General features: G+C 47.9%; 1 protein-coding gene across 1 annotated transcript; it reads left to right on the top strand.

Moving 5' to 3' along the window:
• The first annotated feature begins 1,412 nt into the window (after nucleotides 1–1,412).
• Nucleotides 1,413–25,994, top strand: CNGA4 (cyclic nucleotide gated channel subunit alpha 4). The gene is made up of 5 exons (XM_075849898.1): nucleotides 1,413–1,513; nucleotides 2,375–2,482; nucleotides 19,784–19,890; nucleotides 21,123–22,118; nucleotides 25,432–25,994. The coding sequence occupies exons 1-5, from the start codon at nucleotides 1,413–1,415 to the stop codon at nucleotides 25,818–25,820; spliced, it is 1,701 nt and encodes a 566-aa protein (XP_075706013.1). The 3' UTR covers nucleotides 25,821–25,994.
• The last annotated feature ends 1,879 nt before the right edge of the window (nucleotides 25,995–27,873 follow it).

Raw genomic sequence — 27,873 nt, 5'->3', positions numbered from 1 at the left:
TTCCCTTAGCTTCTGTGTTCCCTTGTCTGTTGTGCACATATTGAGCGTATGGACCATCGCCCAGTTGTACGCCGTCGCCTAGGACGGGTCGTTGCAAGTAGGCAGGGACTGAGTGGCGGGTAGATTAGGGCTCACCTGTCTGTCTCCCTACCCCGTCATTACAGTTTTAGCGCCAGTCGCTGTTCGTTAGTGTTGGAATCTGAGCGTGTATTTGGCGCCGTACGACGGTGTCACCGATATATCAGCCGCGTTCAGTGATGACATCGTGTTTATGGACGGCAATTGTGTTTTATTACAGGGGGCCTCTCCAGCGACCCCACACTGCGCGCCGCGCCTCCGGCCTCGCTCAGAAACTGCGCGCCACGCCTCCGGCCTCGCTCAGACACTGCGCGCCGCGCCTCCGGCCTCGCTCAGACAATGCGCGCCGCGCCTCCGGCCTCGCTCAGACACTGCGCGCCGCGCCTCCGGCCTCGCTCAGACACTGCGCGCTGCGCCTCCGGCCTCGCTCAGACACTGCGTGCCGCGCCTCGCTCAGACACTGCGCGACGCACCTCCGGCCTCGCTCAAACACTGCGCGCCGCGCCTCCGGCCTCGCTCAGACAATGCGTGCCGCGCCTTTGGCCTCGCTCAGACACTGCGCGCCGCGCCTCCGGCCTCGCTCAGACACTGCGTGCCGCGCCTCGCTCAGACACTGCGCGCCGCACCTCCGGCCTCGCTCAAACACTGCGCGCCGCACCTCCGGCCTCGCTCAGACAATGCGTGCCGCGCCTTTGGCCTCGCTCAGACACTGCGAGGGATCTTGTCAGCCATTAATCGAATATCAAAACTATTTGCAATGTTAAATCCCTTTCAAGCTTTTTTCTCTCGGGACTCCCCTATCCATATGTCCTATTGGGGGGGGTCGTAGCGTTCAGGACCCCCCTGTATTGGCCATAGAGAGCAATGACCTCAGTACCTCGTCTGCCCTGAAGGGTCTCTACAAACTGGATGCCCCTTTAAGGCTGTCGGAGATGAGCGGTGCATTGTGGGGGCTGCCGGTTACAATCCTCGGACAGTTTACGTCCCCCCCCCCTTAGATAAAGACTGGAGGAATCTGGTTCCTTTCTTCCGCAGTCGGTGAGAATCTTCCATCGTCTTCATCTGCCGGGTGTCAGCGCGGTCACATGACACGTCTTCTCTCCCAGGTGTCTGAGGTGATGAGCAGGTGTGTGGCGCAGAGCTGACGCTCATTAGCTGCAGTTATGGCTCTTTAGGTCCACACGTCCGGGCTCAGGTGTTCTGTGTCCCCGGGGGGCGCTGCCTCCGCTCCGTTACTAAGGTTCACCTGAGCCTCCGGTGTGACGCGGCGCCCGCAGAACACTTACCACATATCACAGGAACATTAATGGTGGCCGGACCCTCCAGCTGCAGCCATGAACACCCTGACCCACATGATGTCCCATCGAGCCGAGAGGATGGAGAAAGAGGAGATCAAAGCCTGGACCAAACCCATGGAGAAGACAGAAAACCCCAGGTATGAGGGGGAAGGGCGGAGAGATGGTGGAGATTGTAGTTATAGGACATCTCCCTCCCGGGACGGTCTTCACTCTCATCATCTTCTCACAAGACGTCTCTTATATATCTGACTCTGGGAAACAATCAGTATGGAGGCCGTGACGGCTCGCAGCTTTCTTAGAGGGAAAATCGACGTAGCGAAAGATTATCTGTGCCCATATTGTTATAAAACTAGCCATTCAGGGGTCCGGAAAAGCTGGATGACAACTGGTAGGGTAGCTGTCATGGCCGCTGTATTAAGCACTGGACTTAGTAAATCTGCCCCTTTGTGTACTGCGGGGACTGGCGAAATCTTCACCGTGAATGTGTATGTTCTGCTACTTTCTAAAAGTGTTTCAGCTAATCACCATTTTTAAAGTCCCTGCTTGTTGTCAGTGAATGTCAGGGGACATTCTTCTTTATAACCAGAGATAGAAAACTCATCTTGATGTAATATTTCCCACAGTGGAGGGTTTGTTGCAATGTATCGGTGTAGACAATCCTCTGTGAGCTTAACACAGCAGCATAAATGATAGCTCTTACTTGATACATTGTAACAAGACCTCAGCTGTATGAAATATTATCAGGATGGATTTTCAATGTAAAGAATAAATGTTTTCATTCACTGGCAGCAAGCAGGGATTTTGACTCCAGCTCTTTGATATCAGAGGCTCACCAGCCAACGCTGTTGATGGAGGAGGGTACATGTGGTGGGAGTTCACTGCCATTTGCCCTGGGGTCGGAGGGTTGTGGCCCCTCGGGCCCTGGCGTCAGTCCTGTGATATAACGTATAATCTCTGCGTGACTTGCGCTGATCTCTCGGTGTCGGTTATTTTTCCAGCACCCAGAAACGTGCGTGGATCCTGGACCCGGCCGGAGGATGGTACTACACCTGGCTCAACATCATGGTCATCCCCATCACATACAACTGGGTCATCATCATCTGCAGGTATTAGGGGCCTGAGATGTTCACAGACGTTGGGACAATAAAGTTTACTGAAGAAAACCAAAAAATAGAGGAGTTGCCCATAGCAGCCAATCAGCTAACAGCTTTCATTTTTCTAGTACAAGCAAGAAAATGGAAACTGGGATGTGATTGGTTGATATAGGAGACTCCTCCCCTTTATTTATCCGGAGACCTCAGGTGTGGAGCTTCAGGATGGGACTGTGCGGTTAGGATCAGCGTTTATGGTTATTTATGGTGTTCACCAGGATCGGCACATGTGTCACTGACCACCAGGACTAGCGAGACATCTGCCCGTCTGTGACCGCTCTCACTGGTAGTACATCTCTCTCATGTGTCAATGTGACGGGATGTATAAGAGGGAGGAGCCAGAGACACAATGAGGGAGGAGCCAAAGACACATAATGAGGGAGGAGCTAGAGACACATGATGAGGGAGGAAACAGGCACATGATGTGGGAGGAGCCAGGGGCACATGATGAGGGAGGAGCCAAAAACACATGGTGAGGTAGGAGCCAGAGACAAATGTTGAGGGAGGAGCCAGAGACACAATCAGGGAGGAGCTAGAGACACATGATGAGGGAAGAGCCAGGGACACATGATGAGGGAGGAGCAAGAGACACATGATGAGGGAGGAGCCAGAGAAACCTGATGAGGGAGAGGCAAGAGACACATAATCAGGGAGGAGCTAGAGACACATGATGAAGGAGGAGCCTGAAACACATGATGAAGGAGGAGCCAGAGACATAGTAAAAAAGGAGCCAGAAATACATAATGAGGGAGGAGTTAGAGGCACATGATGAGGGAGGAGCCAGAGACATGATGAGCGAGAATAGAGACACATGATGAGGGAGGAGCCAGAAATACATGGTGAGAGAGGAGCCAGACACATAATGAGAGAGGAGCCAGACACATAATGAGGGAGGAGCCAGAGACACATGATGAGAGAGAACCCAGAAACACATGATGAGAGTGGAGCCAGAAACACATGATGAGAGAGGAGCCAGAGACACATAATCAGGGAGGGGCTAGAGACACATGACGAGAGAGAACCCAGGGACACATGATGAAGGAGAAGCCAGACACATGATGAGGGAGGAGCCAGAGACACATGATGAGGGAAGAGCCAGAGGCATATGATGATGGAGGAGCCAGAAACACATGATGAGGGAGGAGCTAGAGACACATAATGAGGAAGGAGCTAGAGACATAATGAGGGAGGAGCTAGAGACAGGTAATGAGGGAGGAGCCAGAGACACATGTTGAGGAAGGAGCAATGATACATAATGAAGGAGGAGCCAGAGACATAATGATGGAGGAGCTTCAGACACATAATGAGGGAGGAGCCAGAGACACATAATCAGGGAGGAGCTAGAGACACATGATGAGGGAGGAGCCAGGGACACATGATGAGGGAGGAGCAAGAGACACATGATGAAGGAGGAGCCAGAGAAACCTGATGAGGGAGAAGCAAGAGACACATAATCAGGGAGGAGCTAGAGACACATGATGAAGGAGGAGCCTGAAACACATAATGGAGGAGCCAGAGACATAGTAAGAAAGGAGCCAGAAATACATAATGAGGGAGGAGTTAGAGGCACATGATGAGCGAGAATAGAGACACATGATGAGGGAGGAGCCAGACAAATGATGAGGGAGGAGCCAGAAACACATGATGAGGGTGGAGCCAGAAACACATGATGAGAGAGGAGCCAGACACATAATGAGGGAGGAGCCAGAGACACATGATGAGAGAGAACCCAGAGACACATGATGAGAGAGAACCCATAGACACATGATGAGGGAGGAGCCAGACACATGATAAGGGAGGAGCCAGAGACAAATGATGAGAGAGAACCCAGAGACACATGATGAGAGAGAACCCAGAGACACATGATGAGGGAGGAGCCAGACACATGATGAGAGAGGAGCCAGAGGCACATGATGAGGGAGGAGCCAGAGGCACATGATGATGGAGGAGCCAGAAACACATGAGGAAGGAGCTAGAGACATATTGAGGGAGGAGCTAGAGACACATGATGAGGAAGGAGATAGCACCACATAATGAGGGAGGAGCCAGAGACAGATAATGAGGCAGAAGCCAGAGACACATGTTAAGGTAGGAACCAGAGACACATAATGAAGGAGGAGCCAGAGACATAATGAAGGAGGAGCTAGAGACACCTAATGAGGGAGGAGCTAGAGATACATGTTGAGGTAGGAGCCAGACACATAATGAGAGAGAACCTGGAGACACATAATGAAGGAGGAGCCAGAGACACATAATAAGGGAGGAGTCAGAGACACATAATGAGGGAGGAGCCTGAAACACATAATGAGGGAGGAGCCAGAGACACAAGATGAGGGAAAACCCCAGAGACACATAATGAGGGAGGAGCCAGAGAAAAGATGAGGGAGGAGCCAGAGACACATAATGAAGGAGGAGCCAGAGACACGTAATGATGGAGAAGCCAGAGATAAGATGAGGGAGGAGCCAGAGACACATAATGAAGGAGGAGTCAGAGACACATGATGAGGGAGGAGCCAGAGACACATAATGAGGGAGGAGCCAGCACCATTTGTGCGGGAGGGGCCAGCGATACAATTTGGTGGCAAATTTTGGAAGATATGTTTACTCTTAAGGGTAAGTTCACACGCCCTATTTACGGACGTAATTCAGGCGTTTCTCGCCTGGAATTACGGCCGAAAAAACGGCTCCAAACGGGTCTTACGGTGTTCTGTGCAGATGGGCTTTTTTTTTACGCGCCGCTGTCAACAGACGGCGCGTAAAAAGACGGCCGCCTCAAAGAAGTGCCTGTCACTTCTTGGGACGTAGTTGGAGCCGTTTTTCATTGACTCCATAGAAAAACAGCTCCAATTACGTGCGTAATGGATGCCGCGAAAAACGCGTGCACTTGTCAAAACATCTGAAATTCAGGAGCTGTTTTCGCCTGTGAACAGCTCCGTAATTTCAGACGTAATTTGTTAAGACGCGTGAACATAGCCTTATTGATAAAAAATTTAAAAATGTAAATGCAATTTTGAAAAATTATAGTTTTCTTACATTTGAAATCCTCTTCTTCTAAAATGGATAAATATCAGTAAATATGTAAGGTTCACCTCATGGCTTCTTTATGTAGATACTTTTTTAATAAAAAATGTTAGGGATCTTATAAGGTTTATATGTTTACTAGCAGTTTATCACATTTTCAACAAAATTTGCAAAACCTATTTTTATTAGGGACCAATTTAGTTCTGAAGTGGCATTGAGGGGCCTATATATTAGAAACCCCTCATAAATCCCTCCTCTTAAATACAGCACCCCTCAAAGTATCCAAAACAGCAGTTAAAAAGTCCCTTTACCCTTTAGGTGTTTCAAATTAATAAAAATAAAATGGAGGTGACAAGTTTTTATTTTTTTTTGCAGATATTAAATTTTAATTGTTTTTTCCTGTAACACAGCAAGCGTGAATAGAGAAACACAACTCAATATTTATTACCCTGCTTCTGAAGTTTTTAGATATATCCCACATGTGGCCCTAGAAATATCCCATCTGTGGCCCTAGTGCGCTACTGGATTGAAATATAGGCCTCAGAAGTGAAGAAGCACCTAGAGGAATTAGGGGTCTCCTTTTTATTAGGATGTTTTTTAGGCACCATTATATGTTTACAGAGGTCTTGAGGTGCCAAAACATAAGAAACACCCCAAAAATGCCCCATTTTGGAACCTACCTCCCAAGGAATAAATCTAGGTGCAGTGAGCATCTTGACCCCACAGGTGTTTCATAGAATTTATTAGAATTAGGTTGTGAAAATTAAATATTAAGTTTTTTCCCAACAGTATATGGTGTTTTTTTTACTTAGGCATCTCCATGGTAACAGACTACAAACAAACCCTGCGTAGTCTGATCCTGCAGTTATACTCTCTTCTTTCTGTCCCCTACTTCCTACTGAATGACGATCTTCTCTCCTCTCTCAAGATCATCTAAGGATCGTTACTTCCCCTCAGGTTAATCTGATTAGGCTCCTTTCACGCTGCCGTTATAGTAGGTTTAGGACCCTTCTGTCGGAGGAGGAGATGAACGAGAACCAAAATGGAAAGCATCTGAAACAAAAGAATTACCATTGAAATCAATGGTAATTATAACGGAAGCGATTGTGACCGTTTGGACTCTCGTTCATCTCCTCATCTGACAGAAGGATCCTAAACATACTATAACGGCAGCGTGAAAGGAGCCCAATAATCCCCCCCTACAAATTGTCTATGCTCCCCCTCCATCCCCAGGTATCATCTCCCCCCCAGGTATCATCTCCCCCAGGTATAATCTCCCCCCATGTATGATCGGGGCTAGTATGCTTCTTGATTCAAACCATCAGAAATGAAGGGGCACCTTGTGGATTTTGGAGGCCCCCTTTTTGTTTTTCAGGCATCATTTTACAGAGGCCTTCAGGTGCCAAAATATAAGAAACCCCCCCAAAATACCTCATTTTGGAAACTACACTCCACAAGGAATTGATATAGGGACATAGGGGGCATTTTCACCCCACAGGTGTTTCAAAGATTTTATTAGAATTTGGCTGTAAAAATGAAAAATTCATTTTTTTCAATAAAATTTAGTTTTAGTTCAAAAAGGTTTAATTTCCACAAAAAAATAAAGAATAAGCTCTTTAGCCCAGGTACAAGCACTCCTCTCCTCCAGGTACAAGCACTCCTCTCCTCCAGGTACAAGCGCTCCCCTCCCCCAGGCACAAGCTCTCCTGTCCCCAGGTATAAGCTCTCCCCTCCCCCAGGTATAAGCTCTCCCCTCCCCCAGGTATCATCTCTCCCACCAGGTACAAGCTCTCCCCCCTGCCTGGTACAAGTTTTCCCCTCCCCCAGGTAAAAGCTCTCTGCCTCCAGGTATAAGCTTTCTCTGCCCCCAGTTATAAGCTCTCCCCTCCCCCCTGGTATCATCTCTCCCTTCCCCCAGGTACAAGCTCTCCCCTCCCCCAGGTTTAAGCTCTCCCCTGCCCCTGGTGTCATATCTCCCCTCCCCAGGTACAAGCTCTTCCCTCCCCCAGTTACAAGCTCTCCTCTCCCACAGGTATCATCTCCCCCAGGTACAAGCTCTCTCCTCCCTGAGGTATAGGCTCTCTCCTCCCCAGGTATAAGCTCTCCTCTCCACAAGTACAAGCTCTTCCCTTCCCCAGGTATCATCTATCCCCTCTCCCAGGTACAAGCTCTCCCCTCCCCCAGGTACAGGCTCTCCTTCCTCTCCCCTCACCCAGGTACATTATCTCTTTCCTCCCCCTCCCCAGGTACAGGCTCTCCTTCCCCTCCCCTCACCCAGGTACGGGCTCTCCTTCCTCTCCCCTCACCCAGGTACAGGCCCTTCTTTCCCTCCCCCAGGCCCTCCTTCCTCTCCCCTCACCCAGGAACAGGCTCTCCTTCCTCTCCCCTCAACCAGGAACAGGCTCTCCTTCCTCTCTCCTCACCCAGGTACAGGCTCTTCTTCCCCTCCCCCAGGTACAAGCTCTCTCCTCCCTGAGGTATAGGCTCTCTCCTCCCCAGGTATAAGCTCTCCTCTCCAAAAGTACAAGCTCTTCCCTCCCCCAGGTATCATCTCTCCCCTCTCCCAGGTACAAGCTCTCCCCTCCCCCAGGTACAGGCTCTCCTTCCTCTCCCCTCACCCAGGTACATGATCTCCTTCCTCCCCCGGTACAGGCTCTCCTTCCCCTCCCCTCACCCAGGTACGGGCTCTCCTTCCTCTCCCCTCACCCAGGTACAGGCTCTTCTTCCCCTCCCCCAGGTACAAGCTCTCCTTCCTCTCCCCTCACCCAGGAACAGGCTCTCCTTCCTCTCCCCTCAACCAGGAACAGGCTCTCCTTCCTCTCCCCTCACCCAGGAACAGGTTCTCCTTCCTCTCCCCTCAACCAGGAACAGGCTCTCCTTCCTCTGTCCTCACCCAAATACAGGCTCTTCTTCCCCTCCCCCAGGTACAAGCTCTCCTTCCTCTCCCCTCACCCAGGAACAGGCTCTCCTTCCTCTCCCCTTAACCAGGAACAGGCTCTCCTTCCTCTCTCCTCACCCAGGTACAGGCTCTCCTTCCTCTCCCCTTACCCAGGTACAGGCTCTCCTTCCTCTCCCCTCACCCAGGTACAGGCTCTCCTTCCTCCCCCCTCGCCAGGTACAGGCTCTCCTTCCCCTCCCCTCACCCAGGTACGGGCTCCTCCTTCCTCTCCCCTCACCCAGGTACAGGCTCTCCTTCCTCACCCCTCCCCAGGTATAAGCTCTCCTTCCCCTCCCCTTGGTACAGGCTCTCCTTCCTCTCCCCTCACCCAAGTAAAGGCACTCCTTCCTCTCCCCTCACCCAGGTACATGCTCTCCTTCCTCCCCCCTCACCCAGGTACAGGCTCTCCTTCCTCTCCCCTCACCCAGGTACAGGCTCTGCTTCCTCTCCCCTCACACAGATACAGGCTCCCCTTCCTCTCCCCTCCCCCAGGTACAGGCTCTCCTTCCTCTCCCCTCACCCAGGTACAGGCTCTCCTTCCTCTCCCCTCACCCAGATACAGGCACTCCTTCCTCTCCCCTCACCCAGATACAGGATCTCCTTCCTCTCCCCTCCCCAGGTATAGGCTCTCCTTCCCCTCCCCTAGGTACAGGCTCTCCTTCCTCTCCCCTCACCCAGGAACAGGCTCTCCTTCCTCTCCAATCAACTAGGTACAGGCTCCCCTTCCTCTCCCCTCACACAAGCACAGGCTCTCCTTCCTCTCCCTGGTATGGACTCTCCTTCCTCTCCCCTCACCCAGGTAACGGCTCTCCTTCCTCTCCCCTCACCCAAGTACAGGCTCTTCTTTATCTCCCCTCACCCAGGCCAAGGCTCTCCTTCTTCTCCCTCACCCAGGTACAGGCTTTCCTTCCTCTCCCCTCACCCAGGTACAGGCTCTCCTTCCTCTTCCCTCACCCAGGTACAGGCTCTCCTTCCTCTCCCCTCACTCAGGTACTGGCTCTCCTTCCTCTCCCCTCCCCAGGTACAGGCTCTCATTCCTCTCACCTATCCCAGGTACAGGCTCTCCTTCCTCTCCCCTAACCCAGGTACAGGCTCTCCTTCCTCTCCCCTCACTCAGGTACAGGCTCTCCTTCCCCTCCCCTCGGTACAGGCTCTCCTTCCTCTCTCCTCACCCTGGTATGGGCTCTCCTTCCTCTCCCCTCACCCAGGTACAGGCTCTCCATCTCCCCTATCCCAGGTAACAGCTCTCCTTCCTCTCCCCTCACCCAGGTACAGGCTCTCCTTTCTCTCCTCTCAACCAGGTACAGGCTCTCCCTCCCCTCCCCCTGGTATGGGTTCTCCTTCCTCTCCCCTCACTCAGGTACAGGCTCTTCTTCCTCTCGCCCCACCCAGGTACAGGCTCTCATTCCTCTCCCCTAACCCAGGTACAGGCTCTCATTCCTCTCCCCTCACCCAGGTAAATGTTCTCCTTCCTCTCCCCTCCCCCACACTATGCCACATCATGTATTGTTCCTTTATATGACCCGGTTTCACATGTATTTGTATGTTTCGGTCACCCCACCACTATTCGAGCACTGCAAACTGTAAAAGTTTCGTATTTAAGTGAATCCGAAACATTCAGCAAATTCGGACCAAATTTGATTCCTGTAGAATTTATTCGCTTGTTTCCAGCCGTGATTACAGAGGCTCAGAATATTAGAAACTCCCAAGTAGTGACCCCATTCTGGAATCTACACCCCTCAGGGCACTCATGTCGGGTGTTGTGGGCTTTTTGAATAAACAGATCGTTTTGTATAATGTGCAGCTTTTGTGGGGGGCTGTGGTGTAACAGACTCTGAAAAAAGAGGCAGGGGAATTCTGCTTAGATGGTGGGTTAGAAACAAGGGAATATTAGGCCAGATTTCTTTGGCGCTAATTTTGACGCAGAAACGGCATCGGAATCAGCGCCAAAACACGTTCGAAACCGTACTGTACGGGTGCTGCTGTATGTACCGGTGCTGCTGTATGTACTGGTGCTGCTGTATGTACGGGTGCTGCTGTATGTACCGATGCTGCTGTATGTACCGGTGCTGATGTATGTACCGGTGCAGCTGTATGTACCGGTGCTGCTGTATGTACCGGTGCTGCTGTATGTACCGGTGCTGCTGTATGTACCGGTGCTGCTGTATGTACGGGTGCTGCTGTATGTACCGATGCTGCTGTATGTACCGGTGCTGATGTATGTACCGGTGCAGCTGTATGTACCGGTGCAGCTGTATGTACCGGTGCTGCTGTATGTACCGGTGCTGCTGTATGTACCGGTGCTGCTGTATGTACCGGTGCTGCTGTATGTACCGGTGCTGCTGCAGGTTCTGGTGCTGCTGTATGTACCGGTGCTGCTGTATGTACCGGTGCTGCTGCAGGTTCTGGTGCTGCTGTATGTACTGGTGCTGCTGCAGGTGCTGGAGGTTCTGGTGCTGCTGCAGGTTCTGTTGCTGCTGCATGTATTGGTGCTGCTGCATGTAAATGCAATTTTGAAAAATTATAGTTTTCTTACATTTGAAATCCTCTTCTTCTAAAATGGATAAATATCAGTAAATATGTAAGGTTCACCTCATGGCTTCTTTATGTAGATACTTTTTTAATAAAATTTTTTAGGGATCTTATAAGGTTTATATGTTTACTAGCAGTTTATCACATTTTCAACAAAATTTGCAAAACCTATTTTTATTAGGGACCAATTTAGTTCTGAAGTGGCATTGAGGGGGCTATATATTAGAAACCCCTCATAAATCCCTCCTCTTAAATACAGCACCCCTCAAAGTATCCAAAACAGCAGTTAAAAAGTCCCTTTACCCTTTAGGTGTTTCAAATTAATAAAAATAAAATGGAGGTGACAAGTTTTTATTTTTTTTTGCAGATATTCAATTTTAATTGTTTTTTCCTGTAACACAGCAAGCGTGAATAGAGAAACACAACTCAATATTTATTACCCTGCTTCTGAAGTTTTTAGATATATCCCACATGTGGCCCTAGAAATATCCCATCTGTGGCCCTAGTGCGCTACTGGACTGAAATATAGGCCTCAGAAGTGAAGGAGCACCTAGAGGAATTTGGGGTCTCCTTTTTATTAGGATGTTTTTTAGGCACCATTATATGTTTACAGAGGTCTTGAGGTGCCAAAACATAAGAAACACCCCAAAAATGCCCCATTTTGGAACCTACCTCCCAAGGAATAAATCTAGGTGCAGTGAGCATCTTGACCCCACAGGTGTTTCATAGAATTTATTAGAATTAGGTTGTGAAAATTAAATATTAAGTTTTTTCCCAACAGTATATGGTGTTTTTTTTACTTAGGCATCTCCATGGTAACAGACTACAAACAAACCCTGCGTAGTCTGATCCTGCAGTTATACTCTCTTCTTTCTGTCCCCTACTTCCTACTGAATGACGATCTTCTCTCCTCTCTCAAGATCATCTAAGGATCGTTACTTCCCCTCAGGTTAATCTGATTAGGCTCCTTTCACGCTGCCGTTATAGTAGGTTTAGGACCCTTCTGTCGGAGGAGGAGATGAACGAGAACCAAAATGGAAAGCATCTGAAACAAAAGAATTACCATTGAAATCAATGGTAATTATAACAGAAGCGATTGTGACCGTTTGGACTCTCGTTCATCTCCTCATCTGACAGAAGGATCCTAAACATACTATAACGGCAGCGTGAAAGGAGCCCAATAATCCCCCCCTACAAATTGTCTATGCTCCCCCTCCATCCCCAGGTATCATCTCCCCCCCAGGTATCATCTCCCCCCCAGGTATCATCTCCCCCCAGGTATAATCTCTCCCCATGTATGATCGGGGCTAGTATGCTTCTTGATTCAAACCATCAGAAATGAAGGGGCACCTTGTGGATTTTGGAGGCCCCCTTTTTGTTTTTCAGGCATCATTTTACAGAGGCCTTCAGGTGCCAAAATATAAGAAACCCCCCCAAAATACCTCATTTTGGAAACTACACTCCACAAGGAATTGATATAGGGACATAGGGGGCATTTTCACCCCACAGGTGTTTCAAAGATTTTATTAGAATTTGGCTGTAAAAATGAAAAATTCATTTTTTTCAATAAAATTTAGTTTTAGTTCAAAAAGGTTTAATTTCCACAAAAAAATAAAGAATAAGCTCTTTAGCCCAGGTACAAGCACTCCTCTCCCCCAGGCACAAGCGCTCCCCTCCCCCAGGCACAAGCTCTCCTCTCCCCAGGTATAAGCTCTCCCCTCCCCCAGGTATAAGCTCTCCCCTTCCCCAGGTATGAGCTCTCCCTCCCCCCAGGTATCATCTCTCCCACCAGGTACAAGCTCTCCCCCCTGCCTGGTACAAGTTTTCCCCTCCCCCAGGTAAAAGCTCTCTGCCTCCAGGTATAAGCTTTCCCTTCCCCCAGTTATAAGCTCCCCCTCCCCTGGTATCATCTCTCCCTTCCCCCAGGTACAAGCTCTCCCCTCCCCCAGGTTTAAGCTCTCCCCTGCCCCTGGTGTCATATCTCCCCTCCCCAGGTACAAGCTCTTCCCTCCCCCAGTTACAAGCTCTCCTCTCCCACAGGTATCATCTCCCCCAGGTACAAGCTCTCTCCTCCCTGAGGTATAGGCTCTCTCCTCCCCAGGTATAAGCTCTCCTCTCCACAAGTACAAGCTCTTCCCTCCCCCAGGTATCATCTCTCCCCTCTCCCAGGTACAAGCTCTCCCCTCCCCCAGGTACAGGCTCTCCTTCCTCTCCCCTCACCCAGGTACATGATCTCCATCCTCCCCCTCCCCAGGTACAGGCTCTCCTTCCCCTCCCCTCACCCAGGTACGGGCTCTCCTTCCTCTCCCCTCACCCAGGTACAGGCTCTTCTTCCCCTCCCCCAGGTACAAGCTCTCCTTCCTCTCCCCTCACCCTGGAACAGGCACTCCTTCCTCTCCCCTCACCCAGATACAGGCTCTCCTTCCTCTCCCCTCCCCAGGTATAGGCTCTCCTTCCCCTCCCCTAGGTACAGGCTCTCCTTCCTCTCCCCTCACCCAGGAACAGGCTCTCCTTCTTCTCCAATCAACTAGGTACAGGCTCCCCTTCCTCTCCCCTCACCCAAGCACAGGCTCTCCTTCCTCTCCCTGGTATGGATTCTCCTTCCTCTCCCCTCACCCAGGTAACGGCTCTCCTTCCTCTCCCCTCACCCAAGTACAGGCTCTTCTTTATCTCCCCTCACCCAGGCCAAGGCTCTCCTTCTTCTCCCTCACCCAGGTACAGGCTTTCCTTCCTCTTTCCTCACCCAGGTACAGGCTCTCCTTCCTCTTTCCTCACCCAGGTACAGGCTCTCCTTCCTCTTCCCTCACCCAGGTACAGGCTCTCCTTCCTCTCCCCAAACTCTGGTACTGGCTCTCCTTCCTCTCCCCTCCCCAGGTACAGGCTCTCCTTCCTCTCCCCTAACCCAGGTACAGGCTCTCCTTCCCCTCCCCTCGGTACAGGCTCTCCTTCCTCTCCCCTCACCCAGGTACAGGCTCTCCATCTCCCCTATCCCAGGTAACAGCTCTCCTTCCTCTCCCCTCACCCAGGTACAGGCTCTCCTTTCTCTCCTCTCAACCAGGTACAGGCTCTCCCTCCCCTCCCCCTGGTATGGGTTCTCCTTCCTCTCCCCTCACTCAGGTACAGGCTCTTCTTCCTCTCGCCCCACCCAGGTACAGGCTCTCATTCCTCTCCCCTAACCCAGGTACAGGCTCTCATTCCTCTCCCCTCACCCAGGTAAATGTTCTCCTTCCTCTCCCCTCCCCCACACTATGCCACATCATGTATTGTTCCTTTATATGACCCGGTTTCACATGTATTTGTATGTTTCGGTCACCCCACCACTATTCGAGCACTGCAAACTGTAAAAGTTTCGTATTTAAGTGAATACGAAACATTCAGCAAATTCGGACCAAATTTGATTCCTGTAGAATTTATTCGCTTGTTTCCAGCCGTGATTACAGAGGCTCAGAATATTAGAAACTCCCAAGTAGTGACCCCATTCTGGAATCTACACCCCTCAGGGCACTCATGTCGGGTGTTGTGGGCTTTTTGAATAAACAGATCGTTTTGTATAATGTGCAGCTTTTGTGGGGGGCTGTGGTGTAACAGACTCTGAAAAAAGAGGCAGGGGAATTCTGCTTAGATGGTGGGTTAGAAACAAGGGAATATTAGGCCAGATTTCTTTGACGCTAATTTTGACGCAGAAACGGCGTCGGAATCAGCGCCAAAATACGTTCGAAACCGTACTGTACGGGTGCTGCTGTATGTACCGGTGCTGCTGTATGTACCGATGCTGTATGTACCGGTGCTGCTGTATGTACGGGTGCTGCTGTATGTACCGATGCTGCTGTATGTACCGATGCTGCTGTATGTACCAGTGTTGCTGTATGTACCGGTGCTGCTGTATGTACCGGTGCTGCTGTATGTACCGGTGCTGCTGTATGTACCGGTGCTGCTGTATGTACTGGTGCTGCTGCAGGTTCTGCTGCAGGTTCTGGTGCTGCTGTATGTACCGGTGCTGCTGTATGTACCGGTGCTGCTGCAGGTTCTGGTGCTGCTGTATGTACCGGTGCTGCTGTATGTACCGGTGCTGCTGCAGGTTCTGGTGCTGCTGTATGTACCGGTGCTGCTGTATGTACCGGTGCTGCTGCAGGTTCTGGTGCTGCTGTATGTACTGGTGCTGCTGCAGGTGCTGGAGGTTCTGGTGCTGCTGTATGTACTGGTGCTGCTGCAGGTTCTGCTGTATGTACTGGTGCTGCTGCAGGTGCTCGAGGTTCTGGTGCTGCTGCAGGTGCTGGAGGTTCTGGTGCTGCTGCAGGTTGTGCTGCTGGTACGGCCACTTTTGTACCGGCAGTAAGAGGAGAATGGACGTGGGGACTTGATGTGGTGGGATGTCTTACGTTGGCCTTCCACAGTTATTAGGGCGCTGTTCATATCATGTCTTGAATATGACCTGACGTTGACCTCTGACTGATGGCTCCAACATATTCCACTGTGCAGGTTACAGTAACACCTCCCTAATTGACTCCTATAGTAAAAAAGAAACATAGACTGCGGAGTTTGCGTTTTTTTACTGGACTTGTCGGCATATATCAGTCTACTCTGCGATTCTATCCAGCAGAAAAAGTTATACCGACGTAGACCGGCCGCCAGAGGTGAACTCTGGATACCGTGACATCTACAGCGGGAGCTTTCCTGAGATATACGACAAACCAGGGCCCCAAATACCATGGGACGGAATCTAGCCGGTCCGTGCAGATGTCAGTACGTCAGTTACGGATGACCCCTGATGGCTTGTTGTATCCGGTGATGAGAGATACAGCTGCAGACGCCCGGCCGGGAACATGAGCGGATGTCACCAATGTGACAAAGTCCCATAATAGAGAGCAGAAACTTCCGTCCGTACCGGTCTGGTCTCAGGGCGTCAGATCTGTGGTTATAATTTATGATGCCCGGCACAGGCCCTACCAGCCGTATCTCACTATGGTGAACCTCATCCTGGCTGTCCGCCTGGTAAACTGATCACCGCAAACAATAAGTGGTCGGCAACTCTGGACTTGATATAACACAGTGGACCAACACTGCTGCTCAGTGTCCACAGTCCTGTTATCAGATGAAAGTCAATTTTGCATTTCATTTGGAAGGTCCTGGAGTCTGGAGGGAGAGTGGAGAGGAGTCAATCCAATGTGTCCTGCTGTCCAGTGTGAAGTGTCCGCAGTCAGTGATGGTTTGGGGGCCGTGTCATCTGCTGGTGCTGGTCCGCTGTGTTATATCAAGTCCAGAGTCAGCGCAGCGTCTAGCAGGACATTTCCCAGCACTTCATTCTTCCCTCTGCTGACAGCTTTATGGAGACGCTGATTTCATTTTCCAGCAGGACTTGGCACCTGCCCACACTGCCAAAAGTGCCAATACCTGGTGTAATAACCTCAGGATCACTGCGCCTGATTGGCCAGCAAACTCACCTGACCTAAACCCCATAGAGAATCTATAGGGTATTGTCAAGAGGAAGATGAGACCCCAAACCCAACAATGCAGGCGAGCTGAAGGCCGATATCATACAACCTGGGCTTCCATAACACCTCAGCTGTGCCACCGGCTGATCACCCCCACGCCACGCTGCATTGATAACACCTCAGCAGTGCCACAGGCTGATCATCCCCATGCCACGCCACATTGATAACACCTCAGCAGTGCCACAGGCTGATCGCCTCCATGCCACGCTACATTGATAACACCTCAGCAGTGCCACAGGCTGATCATCTTCATGCCACGCCGCATTGATAACCCGTCAGCAGTGCCACAGGCTGATCATCTCCATGCCACGCCGCATTGATAACACCTCAGCAGTGCCACAGGCTGATCACCTCCATGCCACGCCGCATTGATAACACCTCAGCAGTGCCACAGTCTGATCGCCTCCATGCCACGCCGCATTGATAACACCTCAGCAGTGCCACAGGCTGATCGCCTCCATGCCACTCTGCATTAATAACACCTCAGCATTGCCACAGGCTGATCACCTTCATGCCACGCCGCATTGATAAGACCTCAGCAGTGCCACAGGCTGATCGCCTCCATGCCACGCCGCATTGATAACAACTCAGCAGTGCCACAGGCTGATCGCCTCCATGCCGCGCCGCATTGATAACACCTCAGCAGTGCCACAGGCTGATCGCCTCCATGCCATGCTGCATTGATAACACCTCAGCAGTGCCACAGGCTGATCACCTTCATGCCACGCCGCATTGATAAGACCTCAGCAGTGCCACAGGCTGATCACCTCCATGCCACATTGATAACACCTCAGCAGTGCCACAGTCTGATCGTCTCCATGCCACGCCGCATTGATAACACCTCAGCAGTGCCACAGGCTGATCGCCTCCATGCCACTCTGCATTGATAACACCTCAGCAGTGCCACAGGCTGATCACCTTCATGCCACGCCGCATTGATAAGACCTCAGCAGTGCCACAGGCTGATCGCCTCCATGCCACGCCGCATTGATAACAACTCAGCAGTGCCACAGGCTGATCACCTCCATGCCACGCTGCATTTATAACACCTCAGCAGTGCCACAGGCTGATCGCGCCCATGCCACGCCGCATTGATAACACCTCAGCAGTGCCACAGGCTGATCGCCCCCATGCCATGCAGCTTTGATAACACCTCAGCAGTGCCACAGGCTGATCGCCCCCATGCCACGCCGCATTGATAACACCTCAGCAGTGCCACAGGCTGATCGCCCCCATGCCACGCAGCATTGATAACACCTCAGCAGTGCCACAGGCTGATCACCTCCATGCCACGCCACATTGATGCAGTAATTCATGCAGAGTCGGAGCCCCGGCCAAGTATTGGGGGCAGATACTGGACGGACTTCTCAGTAGGACAACATTTCGGTATTGAAAATAATTTTTGATATTTGGCTTATATAATATTCACATTTTCTGAGACAATAAACTTTGGGTTTTCAGTAACTGTTCCCATAATCATCAACATTAGAAGAAAAAACTGCTGGAAGTAGATCCCTCTGTGTGTGATGAGTCTATAGAATATGAGACACTTTATGAGCTGAATTACTGAAATAAATGAACTTTTTGATGATCTTCTAATTCATGGAGAAGGACTGGTAAATGCCGTCCTCGGAGGTGTCTGTTTGGGCAAACTTGGCACTGAAATGGTTTTTGAGGGGCCTAATTGTAAATAAATGGTCAAACCTGGGGTCATCTGGGGGTGGGCACTGCACATTATCATTATAATGGAGGATCCTAAGGATTTCCTCAAAATGTGTCCTGACAATCGCCTTGCGGTACATCGGGGTGAGTACAATACATCGGGGTGTGGACAATACATCGGGGTGAGTACAATACATCGGGGTGTGGGCAATACATCGGGGTGTGTACAATACATCGGGGTGAATACAATACATCGGGGTGTGGACAATACATCGGGGTGAGGACAATACATCGGGGTGTGGACAATACATCGGGGTGAGGACAATACATCGGGGTGTGGACAATACATCGGGGTGAGGACAATACATCGGGGTGTGGACAATACATCGGGGTGTGGACAATACATCGGGGTGTGGACAATACATTGGGGTGAGTACAATACATCGGGGTGTGGACAATACATCGGGGTGAGTACAATACATCGGGGTGTGGACAATACATCGGGGTGAGTACAATACATCGGGGTGTGGACAATACATCGGGGTGAGTACAATACATCTGGGTGAGTACAATACATCGGGGTGTGGACAATACATCGGGGTGAGTACAATACATCGGGGTGTGGACAATACATCGGGGTGAGTACAATACATCGGGGTGAGTACAATACATCGGGGTGAGTACAATACATCGGGGTGTGGACAATACATCGGGGTGAGTACAATACATCGGGGTGAGTACAATACAACGGGGTGAGTACAATACATCGGGGTGAGTACAATACATCGGGGTGTGGACAATACATCGGGGTGAGTACAATACATCGGGGTGTGGACAATACATCGGGGTGAGTACAATACTTCCGGACTCCAGTAGGACCTAGTACTCGGCTTCTTCACACTCCGCACAAGGCCCCACGTCTTATCTCCGCCACCTTTCTGGGGTCCCCTGTGCCGCTCGGCGTATATAGATGTGGGGATTGGGGATATGATTTGCTGTGTGCCTGGATTCGTCTCCATCAATTCAATAAAATCATCGGAGAAATAGATTGTGAAATAGTTTTTGTAGATAAACCAAAGCTGCCCATAAACCGGGGCTCATAATCCAGAGGGTCTGGTCCACGTGAGTCGCTGCTCTCGGGGCAGCCGCGGCGGATGTCCTGGGGCGTCTTCTCGGAGGTTCCTCATCATCACTGATGGACTTGGTGTGTAATGCGCACGCTTCCTCAGCCCAGAACACACTACGGGCCATTATTACCTTCTTTACCAGGGTGTGTGTTATACTTCACCACGTGCCGTGCTCACAACCAACGAACTTTGTAAAATATAGAAAAATTTGTACCAATAATATTTTGTACTGGGATAAAATTTGTTACTCCTCTAATTTGGAAAACAAACACAAAAACCTCCCCCAGAAAATAATCAAAAATACCCCAGCACATTCTGTGCACCGGAAATCCCTTCCGCTCCATGAGACCTACAGTCAGTGCATCTCCCGCAGCTCCGTGTACACAGCTCTGTGTCCTGACACTGGATCAAGCAGCTCCCTCTGCCTCTACCCAGCAGCACATGAGATGTGAAATACTCATGACCACTCCATGTGTTTCCCCAGGTCCTGCTTCACGGGGATCCAGTACAGGTACCTCCCGCTCTGGCTCTGCCTGGATTACCTGTGCGACATCCTATACATCATGGACATAATCGCCAACTTTTACACAGGTCCGTCACGTGGACCCACCACAAGGCACCAGGGTCCCATATTTCAGGAATAAGTATCAGTGAACACAGTATTTACACATCATTATACACCAGTCACTACCAGAGCTGCATTCACAATGGTATTGGTTTCCTGTCCACTGTCACATCTATCAGTCACCCCTGAAGCTTCTGCGTCTGATCAGATCAGTGCTGTGCTGCATTGTGGGAGGTGTAGAGCATCAAAGTACTGATCAATGTTACAGCTCATCCAAGCCTTGAGGGGTGTAGTCAGTGACGGCTGGCAGAATTAGGAATGCAGCTCTGGATGTGACTGAAGGATAAGATGTGATCTAACAGCAAAACTCCTGATACAACTACTGTGTAACAGCAAAATTGTGAGTGCAGCTCTGGATGCGACTGTACGACATGATCTAACAGCAGAATTGTGACTGCAGCTCTGGATGTGACTGTACGACATGATGTAACATCAGAATTGTGACTGCAGCTCTGGATGTGACTGTACGACATTATGTAACAGCAGCATTGTGACTGCAGCTCTGGATGTGACTGTACGACATGATGTAACATCAGAATTGTGACTGCAGCTCTGGCTGTGACTGTACGACATGATGTAACAGCAGAATTTTGACTGCAGCTCTGGATGTGACTGTACGTCATAATGTAACAGCAGAATTTTGACTGCAGCTCTGGATGTGACTGTACGACATGATGTAACAGCAGAATTGTGACTGCAGCTCTGGATGTGACTGTACAACATGATGTAACAGTAGAATTGTGAGTGCAGCTCTGGATGTGACTGTACGACATGATGTAACAGTAGAATTGTGAGTGCAGCTCTGGATGTGACTGTACGACATAATGTAACAGCAGGATTGTGAGTGCAGCTCTGGATGTGACTGTACGACATGATGTAACAGTGGAATTGTGAGTGCAGCTCTGGATGTGACTGTACGACATGATGTAACAGTGGAATTGTGACTGCAGCTCTGGATGTGACTGTACGACATGATGTAACAGCAGAATTGTGACTGCAGCTCTGGATGTGACTGTACGACATGATGTAACAGCAGAATTGTGACTGCAGCTCTGGATGTGACTGTACGACATGATGTAACAGCAGGATTGTGACTGCAGCTCTGGATGTGACTGTAGGACATGATGTACCTTAGGATCAGTACTTAGGATTTACGTGGTGTTATTATAAGATATTTCACACTCTGAATTCCCTTCAGGTTTTCTGCAGGAAGGAATCCTCGTCACCAACAGACGCCTGATCGCCGTTCGTTACTTGCGCTCTCCACAATTCCGCTGGGATCTTCTGTCTATTCTTCCTACTGACTTCCTATATTTCAGATTTGGCATCCACGCCGCCGCTGTCCGAGTTAACCGATTTCTACGTTTCAATCGTCTGTTTGAGTCGTTTGACCGCACGGAGACGCGTATTCCCTATCCCAACGTCTTCCGGATCTGCAAGCTGATGGCCTACATCTTTGTGGTCATTCACTGGAACAGCTGCGTGTATTTTGCGCTCTCCAGCTACGTAGGGTTTGGAAAGGACGCGTGGGTGTACCCCAACATCTCGGACCCGGAGTTTGGACGTTTACGGCGCCAGTATCTGTACAGCTTCTACTTCTCCACCCTCATCCTAACCACAGTAGGGGACATACCCTCCCCCATGCAGGAGGAGGAATACATCTTCATGGTGGTCGACTTCCTCATTGCCGTTCTTGGATTCGCCACCATTATGGGCAGCATCAGCTCCGTGGTCTCCAACGTGAACAGTGCGGACAAGTCCTTCTACCCAAACTACGACCAGGTCAAGCTCTACATGAAGATGTACAAGGTTAACAGAAGCCTGAAGAAGAAGGTCATAGCCTGGCACCAGCACCTCCAGATCAATAAGAAGTTAACCAACGAGAACCAGATTCTGCAGAATTTGCCGGAGAAGTTGCGGGTGGAGGTGGCCGTCAGCGTCCACATGTCCACCCTCAGCAAAGTGCAGATCTTCCAGCACTGCGAGAAAAGCTTACTGGAGGAACTGGTGCTGAAGCTGAAGCCCCAAGTCTACAGCCCGGAGGAATATGTCTGCAAGAAAGGGGACATCGGCCGCGAGATGTACATCATCAAGGAGGGGAAGCTGGCAGTGGTGGCCGATGATGGGGTCACGCAGTTTGCAGTCCTCGGAGAAGGCATGTACTTTGGAGAAATCAGTATCCTGAATATAAAAGGTGAATGGCAATAGTTATTTCTGATTCATTACATCCAGTCTCAACTCTGCCGGAGATGTGGAGCGCAGCACAAATATAGGGGAGCAGAGAGAAATATCCCCCCCTGAATCATGACACTTGTGACTGTAATTATATTCTACTCCACAGGGGGCAGTATTATAGTAGTTCTATACATGTATATAGGAGCAGTATTATAGTAGTTATATTCTTGTATATAGCAGCAGTATTATAGTAGTTATATTCTTGTATATAGGAGGCAGTATTATAGTAGTTATATTCTTGTATATAGGGGGCAGTATTATAGTAGTTATATTCTTGTATATAGGAGCAGTATTATAGTGGTTATATTCTTGTATATAGGAGGCAGTATTATAGTAGTTATATTCTTGTATATAGGAGGCAGTATTATAGTAGTTATATTCTTGTATATAGGGGCAGTATTATAGTAGTTATATTCTTGTATATAGGAGCAGTATTATAGTGGTTATATTCTTGTATATAGGGGCAGTATTATAGTAGTTATATTCTTGTATATAGAGGGCAGTATTATAGTAGTTATATTCTTGTATATAGGGACAGTATTATAGTAGTTATATTCTTGTATATAGGGGGCAGTATTATAGTAGTTATATTCTTGTATATAGGGGGCAGTAGTATAGTGGTTATATTCTTGTATATAGGGGGTAGTATTATAGTAGTTATATTCTTGTCTATAGGGGCAGTATTATAGTAGTTATATTCTTGTATATAGGAGCAGTATTATAGTAGTTATATTCTTGTATATAGAGGGCAGTATTATAGTAGTTATATTCTTGTATACAGGGGCAGTATTATAGTAGTTATATTCCTGTATATAGGGGGCAGTATTATAGTAGTTATATTCTTGTCTATAGGGGCAGTATTATAGTAGTTATATTCTTGTATATAGGAACAGTATTATAGCAGTTATATTCTTGCATATTGGGGGCAGTATTATAGTGGTTATATTCTTGTATATAGGGGCAGTATTATAGTAGTTATATTCTTGTATATAGGGGCAGGATTATAGTAGTTATATTCTTGTCTATAGGGGCAGTATTATAGTAGTTATATTCTTGTATATAGGGGGCAGTATTATAGTAGTTATATTCTTGTATATAGGGGCTGTATTATAGTAGGTATATTCTTGTATATAGGGGGCAGTATTATAGTGGTTATATTCTTGTATATAGGGGCTGTATTATAGTAGGTATATTCTTGTATATAGGGGCAGGATTATAGTAGTTATATTCTTGTCTATAGGGGCAGTATTATAGTAGTTATATTCTTGTATATAGGGACAGTATTATAGTAGTTATATTCTTGCATATTGGGGGCAGTATTATAGTGGTTATATTCTTGTATATAGGGGCAGTATTATAGTAGTTATATTCTTGTATATAGGAGCAGTATTATAGTAGTTATATTCTTGTATATAGGGGGCAGTATTATAGTAGTTATATTCTTGTATATAGGGGGCAGTAGTATAGTGGTTATATTCTTGTATATAGGGGGTAGTATTATAGTAGTTATATTCTTGTCTATAGGGGCAGTATTATAGTAGTTATATTCTTGTATATAGGGGGCAGTATTATAGTAGTTATATTCTTGTATATAGGAATAGTATTATAGCAGTTATATTCTTGTATATAGGGACAGTATTATAGTAGTTATATTCTTGCATATTGGGGGCAGTATTATAGTGGTTATATTCTTGTATATAGGGGCAGTATTATAGTGGTTATATTCTTGTATATAGAGGGCAGTATTATAGTAGTTATATTCTTGTATATAGGGACAGTATTATAGTAGTTATATTCTTGTATATAGGGGGCAGTAGTATAGTGGTTATATTCTTGTATATAGGGGGCAGTAGTATAGTGGTTATATTCTTGTATATAGAAGGCAGTATTATAGTGGTTATATTCTTGTATATAGAGGGCAGTATTATAGTAGTTATATTCTTGTATATAGGGACAGTATTATAGTAGTTATATTCTTGTATATAGGGGGCAGTAGTATAGTGGTTATATTCTTGTATATAGGGGGCAGTAGTATAGTGGTTATATTCTTGTATATAGAAGGCAGTATTATATTAGTTATATAATCTTGTATATAGGAGCAGTATTATATTAGTTATATTCTTGTATATAGGAGCAGTATTATAGTAGTTATATTCTTGTATATAGGAGGCAGTATTATAGTGGTTATATTCTTGTATATAGAGGGCAGTATTATAGTAGTTATATTCTTGTATATAGGGACAGTATTATAGTAGTTATATTCTTGTATATAGGGGGCAGTAGTATAGTGGTTATATTCTTGTATATAGGGGGCAGTAGTATAGTGGTTATATTCTTGTATATAGAAGGCAGTATTATATTAGTTATATAATCTTGTATATAGGAGCAGTATTATATTAGTTATATTCTTGTATATAGGAGCAGTATTATAGTAGTTATATTCTTGTATATAGGGAGCAGTATTATAGTAGTTATATTCTTGTATATAGGAGCAGTATTATAGTAGTTATATTCTTGTATATAGGAGCAGTATTATATTAGTTATATTCTTGTATATAGGGGGCAGTATTATAGTAGTTATATTCTTGTATATAGGAGCAGTATTATAGTAGTTATATTCTTGTATATAGGGGGCAGTATTATAGTAGTTATATTCTTGTATATAGCGGGCAGTATTATAGTAGTTATATTCTTGTATATAGGGGCAGTATTATAGTAGTTATATTCTTGTATATAGGGGGCAGTATTATTGTAGTTATATTCTTGTATATAGGGAGCAGTATTATAGTAGTTATATTCTTGTATATAGGAGCAGTATTATAGTAGTTATATTCTTGTATATAGGGGGCAGTATTATAGTAGTTATATTCTTGTATATAGGAGCAGTATTATAGTAGTTATATTCTTGTATATAGGGGCAGTATTATAGTAGTTACATTCTTGTATATAGGAGCAGTATTATAGTAGTTATATTCTTGTATATAGGGGGCAGTATTATAGTAGTTATATTCTTGTATATAGAGACCAGTATTATAGTAGTTATATTCTTGTATATAGGGGCAGTATTATAGTAGTTATATTCTTGTATATAGGAGCAGTATTATATTAGTTATATTCTTGTATATAGGGGGCAGTATTATATTTATCACACTTATCTTTAGATCAGAATTAGGTCTTACAGTCAGATACAGTATATGCAGGATTCTGGATTGTTTTGTACACGGGACACTGTGGAGCAGCCCTCATGCTTCAGACTTGTATTTTCTTTGCAGGTAACACATCTGGGAACCGCAGAACTGCAAACATCAGAAGCATTGGCTACTCGGATCTGTTCTGCCTCTCCAAGGAAGACCTGAGAGATGCCCTCACTGAGTACCCTGACGCCAAGGCCATGCTGGAGGAGAAGGGTCGTGAGATTCTACTTAAGATGAATAAACTTGATGAGAATTTGGCCGCTGAGTTGGTGGCAAAGCAACAAGAACTGGACAACAAGGTAAAGAGGCTGGAGGTCAACCTGGAATCTCTGCAGACCAAACTGGCCCGTCTCCTGGCTGAGCTCGAGTCCAGCGCCGTTAAGATGTGTCAGAGGATTAAACGCGTGGAGTGGGAGATAAGCTTGTGGGAAGAAGAGTCTGCGGAGGGGACTGACGATGGACAATGACCCTGTGTTCTACTTATCGACCTGTACAACACAATAAGGTGTAAAAATGCCGATAGATGGGACCAGACATTGCACCAAATGGCAAAAAAAACCTCAAGCCAGAGAAATGCAAAGTATATGATGACCCTCCAAACGTCAGTAGAACACTGAGGCCTCATTCACACTAGGGATGCACGATGCATCGAAACTTCGATACTGTTTCGATACCGTGCATCCCCAAACGGTACGATACTGTTATTTCATGTATTTCGATACTTAGCTGTGCGAGCGGGGCTGCGGCTGTGTGATATATGCGTGATACAGCCACTGCCCCGCTCCTGACAAGTGCGCGCCGTCAGGATGATGCGATGCGGCCAGCGCTGCACTGATTGCCGGCAATGAAGACAGAACATGACGGGCGCGCTGCAAAACACCCCGATTTTCTGTCCTCAGTGCCTGCGCCGCCGCTCATTAGTGCAGTGCCGGCCGCATCTCCTCAGGCTGACCGCGCACGCACTTCCTGTCAGGAGCGGGGCAATGACTGTATTACACAGCCACAGCCCCGCTGACGGAGATGAGAGAAACCTCTCCTCTCTGCCGTTATTCCCGTGAATGCTGCGATCACAGCAGACTGCAGCATTCAGGGGAAAATGAGAAGGGGGGATGCCACTTGGATCGCATCACAGGAATCCCTGTGACGCGATTGAGGGACATACCATATATGGGCAGACAGCTCAGGGTCCATTGAAGGCCCCCAGGGCTGTCTGACCATTTTTCCTGTTGTTAGGGCATACTGAGGTCTGTCCTAACAACTGCCTGTGTACTATCAGTATATAGATATATGCCTGTGTGCTATCAGTATATAGATATATGCCTGTGTGCGATCAGTATATAGATATATGCCTGTGTGCTATCAGTATATAGATATATGCCAGTACATTAAAGTTTAAAAAATAAAGTAAAAACTAACTAAATTTAAAAAAAAATACACATACACCTTTTTTACAATAAACATTATAATAAGTCTCAATACATAAAACATACACATATTCGGTATTGGCGCGGCCGTAATAACCTGCGAAACAACTTTTTTGCATCATTTATGATGTGTGCGCTGTAAAAAAAAAACAAAAAAACTGCTTTCTATCACTTATTGTGCGGCACGAGGTGCGGTGATGATGATGATGAATTTAACCTCCATGTGCCTCACATTAATAGTAATTAACCCCATCATGTACCTCACACATCAACCCATTATGACTGAGAAACATGATGGGGTTAATTAATATTAATGTGAGGTACGTGGAGGTTAAATTCATCATCATCATCATCACCGCACCTCGTGCCGCACATCAGTAAATGGAAGAACTTTTATTTTTATTTTTTATTACTGTTGGCAAAGTATCGAATTGTTATCGAAATCGCAATACTAAACGAAGTATCGGTATCGAAGTCCAATATCCGGAATCGTGACCTCCCTAATTCACACCAGCGCATTTCATGTCCGTGTTACGCACGATAAAACAACGGACGTCACGCGTTCCTATGCAATTCAATGGGGCCATTCAGACATGCAGTGTTCTTCACGCAGCGCGTGTGCTCCGCAGATGTTTGAGTCCTCCCCTTCCTGGTATAATACGTGCGCCCTCGCTTCCAGCAGATATGTTTGAGTCCTCCCCTTCCTGGTATAATACGGACGCCCTCGCTTCCAGCAGATATGTTTGGGCCCTCCCCTTCCTGGTATAATACGTGCGCCCTCGCTTCCAGCAGGTATGTTTGGGCCCTCCCCTTCCTGGTATAATACGTGCGCCCTCGCTTCCAGCAGGTATGTTTGGGCCCTCCCCTTCCTGGTATAATACGTGCGCCCTCACTTCCAGCAGATATGTTTGGGCCCTCCCCTTCCTGGTATAATACGTGCGCCCTCGCTTCCAGCAGGTATGTTTGGGCCCTCCCCTTCCTGGTATAATACGGGCGCCCTCGCTTCCAGCATATAGGTTTGGGCCCTCCCCTTCCTGGTATAATACGGGCGCCCTCACTTCCAGCAGATATGTTTGAGTCCACCCCTTTCTGGTTC

Source organism: Rhinoderma darwinii, chromosome 2, assembly GCF_050947455.1.
Source record: "Rhinoderma darwinii isolate aRhiDar2 chromosome 2, aRhiDar2.hap1, whole genome shotgun sequence".
In the NCBI taxonomy this organism is placed as follows: Eukaryota; Metazoa; Chordata; class Amphibia; order Anura; family Rhinodermatidae; genus Rhinoderma; species Rhinoderma darwinii.
The sequence above is the reverse complement of the archived record's forward strand: the minus strand, read 5'-3'. Positions and strand labels throughout refer to the sequence as shown.